Below are 9777 nucleotides of genomic sequence, written 5' to 3' on the forward strand. Positions count from 1 at the left end.
TGAATAATAAAAGCTATACCTGAGCCTGGCCATCATGTTATTCAACTATCACTATTGGCTTCAAATACATATGATCAAATAATGTAAAAGCAATGGGAAATCATTTTTATCTCAAAAAATCCCCCCCCCCTCTTCTATGCAGCGGATAGAACAGAAGAAACACTGCTGAAGTCGGCGCCATCTGAGATCTGCATTAGTTGTTTGCTGTAAAATGTTGTGAACATCATGAAAGACCCTCATCTAAGAGGCTCCATATCCATCACGGTGCGCCTTTTGCCATCTCCATGCAGTCTTTAAACTCTCCTCGAGATCGGTATGTTGAGCTGTCCAGTTCAGTTCACGCCTGATCTTAGTTGGGTCGCTAAATACTTCAGCGTAATCACCAGGTCGGCGGGGAAGATAATCAACTTTTATATCTACCCCTGTTGCTTTCTTACAGGCCTCTACAAACTCTTTTACCGATCTACCTTTTCCAGTGCCAACATTGTAGATTCCTACTTTACTGGGTTGTGCCTTTTGAAGAGCTTTAACATGAGCATCGACTAAGTCAGTAACATCGATATAATCTCGTATGCAAGTCCCATCATGTGTGTTATAGTCTGTTCCCTTGACCTACAAGAAACCCAAAAACTGGATTAGCAAAGATGCACCCCAAGTGGTTCATGGAAATTTTGGGTGATGAATCAGTACCAAATTACAAAAACACATCAAGACTTTATCTTTCCCATTCTGCAGTGTAATCATTTTGAAGATAAAGAAAATATTGCAAACATGTGGACCGACAGGTGTGATGACATTATAATGAGTATAAAACAAACATCAAATAGCACATACTTGATTGAAAAGTACAGTTGTGACAAAAAAGTTCACAGTTCATTTTATCATATACATTAGATGACCTTTTTCACCTAAAAAAGAAGCATCATTGTTGAGCATGTGAAATGACAGGTCATCATTCAGTCCAGGTCTTTGAAATCTTTCATGAGCTAAAAAACCAGCCTAAAGAATTTAAAAAGAAGCTTGCAACGCTGATGATCTCAGCAGGAATATACATATAAATACATATCATACACCCAAAACATCAGCTTCTGCAAAATCATTATCTACAAACAAGTTTCAAGGAAATGACGAAATGTACACATTATAAATGTTCATCAAAATTTCCATGGCAGCTATTGAACCATAGAATTATTTATACTTATTTTGAACATCTCTCTTTGTTATTCGCACAGAGGCCATAATCAATTTGATTGAGACCAAATTAGGCCATCCATTTGAAGAGGGTAAAACTCTCACAATTATCCAATTTTACATCTGCATAGATTGCTTGAGCCTTAAAAAGGTGCTGCTGCTGCTCTCGATATTTAAAATTAACAGCAGAACTTTCAGTAAGATCTCCACGATTTTTTTATGTTCAATATCTTGCTAAGGTCCCTCAAACTGCAATAACTAGAAATATAGCTAGTCGTATTTCTAGTTATAAACTTGTATATAAGCTGCACTATATTGTCCACTTCTTGACCTCAAGTTTAGCTAGAAATACAAAGCAATCACTAAAGATGAGAAAAGTGGTAAAAGAAATAGAATACCTTTAGACCAGGCATAATACCACGAGCTGCATCAAAACAAGCACCTGAAATTCGTCCATGCTCACGCAACTCAGGTCTGGGAGCTTCACCTAATCTTCCTTCAGGATCTGACCCAATCACATTGAAGTATCTGAAAGATGTTCAACAAAAACATATGAATTTGTAACCACTGGAAATTTGTTGGACTACCAGGAATTTCTGGTTAGATCCCTACACATTGAGCATGATACAAGTTCTTTGGGGTCTATAAATCTCAGCAATCCCATATTGTTAATCATAACCATCTGAATAAGCAACATTCTAAGCTTATTTGACCTATAATCTTGAACTACAGATTGCCCTTGTTACAAATACTTACATATGCAGCTTAAACCTTCAAAGTATGTGTCTTATATATGCAAGTCTTAGCAGGCAAAAATATCACAACATGATGAATAACTCCCTCCAAGTACAAAAAAGCATAAGAATCTACAAGCAAATAAATACTTAGTTTTGGTTGAAGACTTGGAAGACTTAAGTGATATCATTAAGCTCAAAAAGTTATGCAAGTTTAGATAAAAAAAACAAAGGAGTAAATATGAAAACCGTGTCAAGAAAAACTAAAATGCATTACCAAGATTCTAAACAAATAGACAAACCTTAGGATCATAACTGCCATGTCTGAATTCTTGGAGAAATCCAAGATGATATCTTCTGCCATCTTCTTAGCTTTTCCATATGGATTGATTGGAACCTGAATTGGTTCAAAACAAATGTTAGTTGCCTTGCATTATAACCATACATAACTTGAAAACAAGTTGATAAAGGTCGGTCCTTTAGTTTATTGGCCTCAAACAAAAAATTCAAGAAATAACTACGCATAAATCCAAGTTTACTTGCCTGTGGGGTTTCTTCCGTGATTGGCATCTTTTCAGGCTCCCCATATGTAGCACATGTACTAGAGTATATCAGAGTGTTAACACCGTGAGCAGCCATTGCCTCTAACACCACCAAGGTGTTTGAAGTAATGTTGTGATAATACCTGCACATCAAGGCCAAACACACCGTAGAGAACATATTAGTTTAAATAGTACAGATTGAGAAGTTTCAAATAATATTAAGTAGTCAATCATGCAATAACATTTCTCAACCACAGATTTAGGAGCCAATCTTAATCGACATTGACGTATTCAATTCTCCCCAAATACTCAAAAGAAAAGTTACAACAGATGCTGACGCATTTTCCTCAAAACAAGTGTGTGAAATCATCATGATTTGTCATGGAGGAGTTAATGAAAATAGAAAGGGACATGTAGATGATGCTATCAGTGGCAGTGCCAGTAGTTTACTGAAAAGTAGCAAAAAGGTTGTGGCTGACTAGCACAGTTGATTAGAAGAAAGCACATAGAAAGGATACAACAAGCGGACCTCCATTCCAAGGTCAATTTCTTTTTCATTTTGAACAGTTAGGTAAGAGAAAGAAAGGACAGTAGACAATTCTAAAGGCCTTCTACATAGATGTCAGGATGTTATCAAGCATACTTGGTAAAACAAGCTCATCTTCAGGTACACCTAAACAAAATGAATCCAAATTAAATTTCCTTCGGAAATCTAGCAACCCAAAATAGCTCCTCTAAACTGCTCGTTCAGTGACGAGAAAATTTTTAGCTTCCTTTCAAGTACTTTCATAAATCATGGCAACTGCAGCTACAAAACTTAATTAGTTGAATTGAGTTGACCTTAGAGAACGGAATATCTGCAATGTAATTCATAAACAAGGCTACAAGCTTAGGTGGGAAAAAAGGGCGCCCATCAACGACACAAATGAAGTATATACTCCCTGCACTCATTCAGAGCACTAAAGGACACATTAAAGCTCTTCAACTAAATCAGCTCTTGTCAAATTACCGGTTTTCTTTTAGCATAAAACAGCAGATTGAGCAACCTACTTCACAGCTCATCTGACCTATATTAACTATGCTGATCATAAATAAAAAAGGAGACTTACTTGAGAGGATCAAGTGTACTCTCCCCAACATATGCAACAGCCGCAAAGTGTATTACAGCATCAAATGCATTTTCTGAAAATATTTTATTTACCTAAAACATAGGATCAAGGAAACAATAAACCATATCCATGTTTTAAAGCCTAAATTTGATCATTCAAAAAAAATAATCATAATAAATTTCACTAAAAGGATACAGCTTTCGCATCCCCCAGATCAGCATAAATGAATTGAAGCCTTCCTGGTTCTGGAAATAACTCTTGTAGAAGCTTAACGGCACCTATGTTTCCACGTGAAAGATTGTCCTACAAAGGAGATAAGTTCTTCCTTTAAAATCCAGATAATTATGCACATGCTGTGAAAGATTACAAAAGGAGATAGCTACATTCCTAAACTAAAAACATACCACAATAGTTACACGGTATGACTCCTTCAAAAGTCGTAAAGCAGCATGTGAACCAATATAGCCAGCACCACCAGTTACAAGAACATGAGTTACACCTTCTTCATGTCGGGAGAACTGGAAAGAAGTCAAAAATGAAAAAAGAAATTGTCAGAAGTTGAAAAGTTATATAACTAAAAACAGCCATTCCTACAGAAACAACAGGAGTACAGGACTGATTCCAAGTTTTCATATGAAGTAGCAGCAACTATAATTTTTCATCATGTAGAAGTGAAGATGATATTAACCATATGCAAAGGGAAAACAACACATCCATAATCAAGTTGACAGCTTGATTAAACTAAGCCAACAGCAAGCAAGAATGAATCCTTAAGAAGAATGGCATAGGGTCCTGATATGACTGCTCTTGTAACCCCAGAAAATATACATCCATACATAAAAACTATCTTAAAAAGTGGTTAAAAAAAATAGCAATACTTCAATTATCAAAGTAAAGAAAAAATCAGCATGACAGACATTCAGAATAATCTTTTGATAACTGATATTCTAAAGCGAACAAATAGCAGGCACCACGGCAGAATAAAGAGGGAAGTTGAAGAAATAGAGATTGAACCAAGAAGATACCTGACTTGGAGTACCGAATGTGGGAGATTGCTTGAGCATGATGATGCAAACGGCTGTAAGGGCAGCAGCCATAAGGATTTTTCCTACAAAATTGCTCTTCCTTTTGGGATCATGGTATTCCATGCCTACATGCAAAACACAAACAACAATTTTGAATTCAGAGGAATCATTGTAAAAGCATTAAGATGCAAGCAAATCAACTTCCAAATTCTGAATAACTTAAGCATATTTTAAATTGTAAACTTAAAAAGAATTACAATTTTCTACATTCAGTAACAAACTGTTACTAGGATTTTGAAAGAAAAAAGGTAAAATGAAATTTCAAGAGGTTTCTCATAAGATTTTTTTTTTATTTTCCAAATTTAAAGCTTTCTAAATGAAAATGGCAGGATTAAGTCCCAAGAAAATGGCATGAACAAGAAGAAGATGAAAAATAGTATAAATCTTAAAACTAAATAAAGAAAATTGGGTTAGAACTGAAGAAGAGAGAAAATGTTACCAGCAAAAGGCATAGATCTGGTTGACCTTGTCTGGCTTCTTCCTCTGGCAAAATTTAGCATTTGGAAATAGCTTTCCTAGTAATTGTGCTTAAACTGGCAAGAACCTGAATTTATGTCTAAATTTCAGTGATCCACCAAACACCCTTACTTGGAAATATTCTGCCAAATTTGCTGCAAATACTAAAACAAAAAAGAATTAACAAATTTCTGAAACATTAAGAGATCCAAAAACCAAAATAAAGAAAAAAAAAAACAAGGTAAAACAAAATTCCAAAAAAATGGGCTCTCTATCCATAGAATTTATAAAACAACAATAAAAAACAGCACAAAATGTTGACTAACAAAATTATTATTACTATTATAAAAAATTTAAAACCACAAAAGAAAACCCAGGAATTTCTTCATACCCCAATTCTAAAGTCTCTAACTACAAAAAAATAGAAATAAAAATTCTTTTTTATTCTTTGTCAGAGCATGCCTAATCAAGGCACTAGAATTAAAATAAATAAATATTAACACAAAAATAAAACATATAATTTGATAATCAATCGTTTTATTTTATTTTTTTCCTTAATAAAAAACAAACCCAGTTAAAAAAAATCAAGTTAGAAACCCAAATCACCCATGAAAACAAACAAAAAAATAAACCCATCGACGAAATTTGATCGTTCTCAAGAAAAGATAAAGCAGCCTTTAATAGCAGAAAACACAAAGAATTTTACCTGAAAATGGAAATAAAACGAACATTCAAATGGTTTGAAGGTAGCCAAAAGAAAAAAAATTAAAAAGAAAAACAAGAATAGGAAGAGAGGATTCTTACTATCATCAACAAAACGATCTAATATCATATATATATATATATAATACATGCAAATATACAAATGCAAAATATATCTCTTAATGAAAAGTAAACACCAAAATAAATAAATTAAAAAAAAAAACCCACCCACGATGATTGAAGACGTGAGAGCGAAACAGAGGAAAGGGAAAGAGTAGCAGCCGGTCATACACTCATCCGCGTACGTTTGAATTATAAAGAGATGAAGAGTTCTAAATATATATATTTTATTTAAATTAATTAAATAAAAATTAGAAAAGAAATTGTAAAATACTAAAATTTAAGCGGAAATTTCTCCTTGTCCAATGGTGACATGTGTCACTCGATGAACCGATTACCCAAAACAAGAAATTGAGACTCGGGGTTTAAATTTGACTATATAGGTAAAATTACCATGGAGGCTCTTGTACTAAGAATTTAATTGCAGTTTATTCCCTTTACTCAAAAAATGAGCAGATTAGTCCCTGTATAATCAAAGAGTAAATGAGTCATTCTGTTAAATTTTTCATCAATTTTTACTATTAAAAATTGGTTCATGTACTTTAGCATTATGGTACATGTGGCACACCACGGTCACTATTTAGTTTTTTTGTTAGTCATGCCAATTTTTAATAGTAGAAATAGATATTTTTTAACAAAAATGATTGGTTTACTCTTTTATCTAATGTTTAGGGACTAATTTGCTCATTTTTTTAGTAGAGGAGGCAAAATGCAATCTCATACCTAGTACAATGGCTTCCATGATAGCTTTACCGACAACATTTCAATTTATTCCATGATAGTTCTTCTGTTAGTCATGCTAATTCTTCATATTATGTGATGTGTCTAAAGACCAGTTTTAACAGTGGAAATAAATGAAAATTTTAACATAATGACCAATTTACTCTTTTATCTAATGTAAATGAACTAATTTATTCAGTTTTTGAGTAGAAAGGACAAAATTTAACCCGACTCCTAATGCATAAACTTCTACTGTACTTTTACCTATCGAAAACGACTCAAAAAAATTAATAAACCAAATCCATAAATTTGAAATATATATATTTAATAAATAAATTAATTAATAAGAACCAATAATGGGGGGGAATTTGGTCATATAGGAATAGGGAATAAGGTGTACATAAAATAGGGACATAAATGATGTTGGCGGGACTATGTAGTCTAATTTATTTCTACGATACAACCACCGTGACCTTTTTCTTTTTCTTTTTCATTTTATTTTATGTCCACATTCATGCTTTCACGTTGAATTAAGATACTTTAATTTCACATCAACTTATTTAATTATTTTTAATTAATAATAAATTATGCAAGTAATTACTAGATTACCGCGAGGGTGAAGTTGGAAATTTATTTTGAGGCGGGATTATGTTATATGTTTTTATGGGAGATAAAATACAATTTCACCATTATATTGACTTATATTTTATAGTTTTTAGGATTAAATCAAAATTTTATTATTTTTTAGGGTCGAATTATAATTTTATCATGTATTAATTTATAAATCTAAAATTTTAAAGGGCCCAAAACATAAATTTTCAATTGGGGGTAGGGCGCCCTTGGATTAGGACACAATCACGATGTAGGTGAAAACATAATAATTATGTAGGAAATCATTTATAAAAAAATTGAAATAAAAAATAAACGAGGCTTTGATTGAAATGATAAAATATAGATGTTGAAAACGTTAATGGCATGAGTTCAAATCATATATATATGTGTATTTTCCTTTTTTATATAAATCGATGTGAAAAGATAAAATCACCTCGGGATAATACAATTTATTTTATAAATCATGATATTTTAGCTATTATCCAATTGAATTAATGTTCGATTAACTCATAATATCAACTCAATCAAGTGTTTAATATATAGTATATATAATATAGATACTAAAGAAATATCAAATTTAAATTATTATTAATATAAAATTATTTTAATATTTTAATGACAATGATATTTTCCTCCCTGCTAATAATTGTTTTTATTATTATAAATTTAAAATAGCCACTGAAGTATTTAAATATTTTTATTTAAGTCATTGGACTGTTAAGTTTTTTTATAAAGTTCAGTGATAATCAGTACAGCGGAACAATACCCATCGATGAGTGGAAGAACATATCTCAGATCCAAGTGCATCTGATGGTCGATGTCAGAGTCGGAGAAGAAAACTAGTTGAATTTTTGTTCGTAGATTCATATGTTCAAAGTTGTTTCATAAAAAAAACCCAAACTGTAGAAGAGGAGGGAAGTTTACCCATTTGGTTGGTGTTGGGGGTAAGAGTGAAGAAGGCCATACATCGACAATTCTAACAACCTAAGTAATTTAGTGATCATTTTATAACTTTTTAAAACTAAATGATCAAAATATAAACTCACTAATAATTCAGTATTCTTGGATATAATTTACCCTTTTTTTTTACACCTTTATTTAATTAATTAGTAAGGAATCCAGTAAAGTCCAAGATGAAGGAGTATCAATTAATCATGGGAGTTGTTGCTAACAAAATTGACAACACACTGCCACCTCAATTCACCTTTTTTTTAATATATATTTTCATTTTTTGGTACACTAACAAATATTTTAGTTGTTATATACTTTTCCAACCTTATAATATATATATATATATATAAAATAAACTCTTAATTTGCAAACCAAATCAAATGTTTTACGAAAATACCAACATAATATATTTATAAAATAATATATATATATATATATTTGTCCTCATTTGTCTTTTCATTAATTATTAGATTTTTGTTGATTGAATCTTAACTCATTGATATCGAGTTGAAGCATATTATCCTTCTATTTAAGGATTAAGGAGGAACTAAAAGTAGTTATAAGCATTGTATAAAAAATATATATAATAAGAAACTATAATAAAATTAATTTTTTAAAATTAATAGGCTTTTCTTACATATTTATTATTTATTTTTTAGGTTAATGACTTTAACTGCTTTAACTTCATTTATTCTTTATTCTCTATTTTTTAGATCTCACATGATATGTTTTTTTCCCCTAAAAGCTTAATTCATCATTTAGTATACATCTGATCATAGGTCGAGACCTGTCCGAAAAATAAGAGAATTTGGGTAAAAATATAGATTCGAAAAATGAGTTTGGGCAAAAAAAAACCTCCTGCTATCTCAACTGTTTTCCCTATAGTTTTGTCACTATTTTAGTATTGTTTCGCTGTTATATTGCTATTTTATTATTATTATTTAGATATTGTATAACTATTATTTTATTGTTAATTTTGTTACTATTTTAGAGGTATTTGCTTATTAAGTTGTACCAAATCTTAGTGTTATTTAAGTATAAATAATTTTTTAAATTTATTTCAATTTGTTGGGAAACTTTTATTTTAATATTTTTAGTGTATTTGATGTATTATATTTTTTAATTTTTATTTTTATATAAAAATAATAATATAAAAAAATAATATAAACGAGCCGAGCCAGCCTTGAGCAAAATTTTAGGCTACGCCCGAGCCTAAAATTCTATTAAGGCCTGACCCGAACCCGATCCGACCATAATCACCTCTAATTTAGTACTTAGTTTAATACTTTTTTCAAAGTCATATTTATATATATATTTATTCAATGTAGTATTTGTATTTTAAAAATATTGTACATTTTCATACATGAAAATAACCAGATTGATTTTTAAATTATTTAATTTAGACTTTATAAAGAAATTTATAATTGACTGGGGGCAACGTCTGCAGGCAGGCAGGGCCTCCCTATAAATGAAAAATTTTGTTTTTATGCCCTCTAAAATATGTAAAATTTAAGTTAATATACAGTAAAATTGTACTTTGAAACTCAAAAATAAT

The 9777-nt window shown here is 31.1% G+C and overlaps 1 protein-coding gene across 4 annotated transcripts; it reads right to left on the bottom strand.

The window, feature by feature from the left end:
• Nucleotides 1–6158, bottom strand: LOC105773690 (UDP-arabinose 4-epimerase 1). 4 transcript variants are annotated; one of them, XM_012595769.2, is made up of 10 exons: nucleotides 6048–6158; nucleotides 5101–5281; nucleotides 4602–4726; nucleotides 3981–4094; nucleotides 3772–3879; nucleotides 3577–3668; nucleotides 2469–2610; nucleotides 2228–2322; nucleotides 1590–1719; nucleotides 1–612 (listed from the first exon to the last, which is right to left on the bottom strand). In XM_012595769.2, the coding sequence occupies exons 2-10, from the start codon at nucleotides 5159–5161 to the stop codon at nucleotides 241–243; spliced, it is 1239 nt and encodes a 412-aa protein (XP_012451223.1). In that variant the 5' UTR covers nucleotides 5162–5281; nucleotides 6048–6158; the 3' UTR covers nucleotides 1–240. The 4 variants fall into 4 exon arrangements, with proteins under 4 accessions (XP_012451223.1, XP_012451220.1, XP_012451226.1 ...); XM_012595766.2 differs by having other exon boundaries at nucleotides 5101–5272; nucleotides 6048–6141; XM_012595772.2 differs by lacking the exon at nucleotides 6048–6158 and adding an exon at nucleotides 5824–5955 and having other exon boundaries at nucleotides 5101–5272.
• Nucleotides 6159–9777: the final 3619 nt, after the last annotated feature.

Source organism: Gossypium raimondii, chromosome 6, assembly GCF_025698545.1.
Source record: "Gossypium raimondii isolate GPD5lz chromosome 6, ASM2569854v1, whole genome shotgun sequence".
In the NCBI taxonomy this organism is placed as follows: domain Eukaryota; kingdom Viridiplantae; phylum Streptophyta; class Magnoliopsida; order Malvales; family Malvaceae; genus Gossypium; species Gossypium raimondii.

Coding starts and splice junctions, on each gene's coding strand:
- LOC105773690 (XM_012595769.2), bottom strand. CDS start 5,161: ATGCTAAATTTTGCCAGAGGAAGAAGCCAGACAAGGTCAACCAGATCT. Junction 3,669..3,771: donor ATCTGGGGGATGCGAAAGCT/GTATCCTTTTAG, acceptor CCTATGTTTTAG/GTAAATAAAATATTTTCAGA. Junction 2,323..2,468: donor TCACGGAAGAAACCCCACAG/GCAAGTAAACTT, acceptor GAACCAATTCAG/GTTCCAATCAATCCATATGG.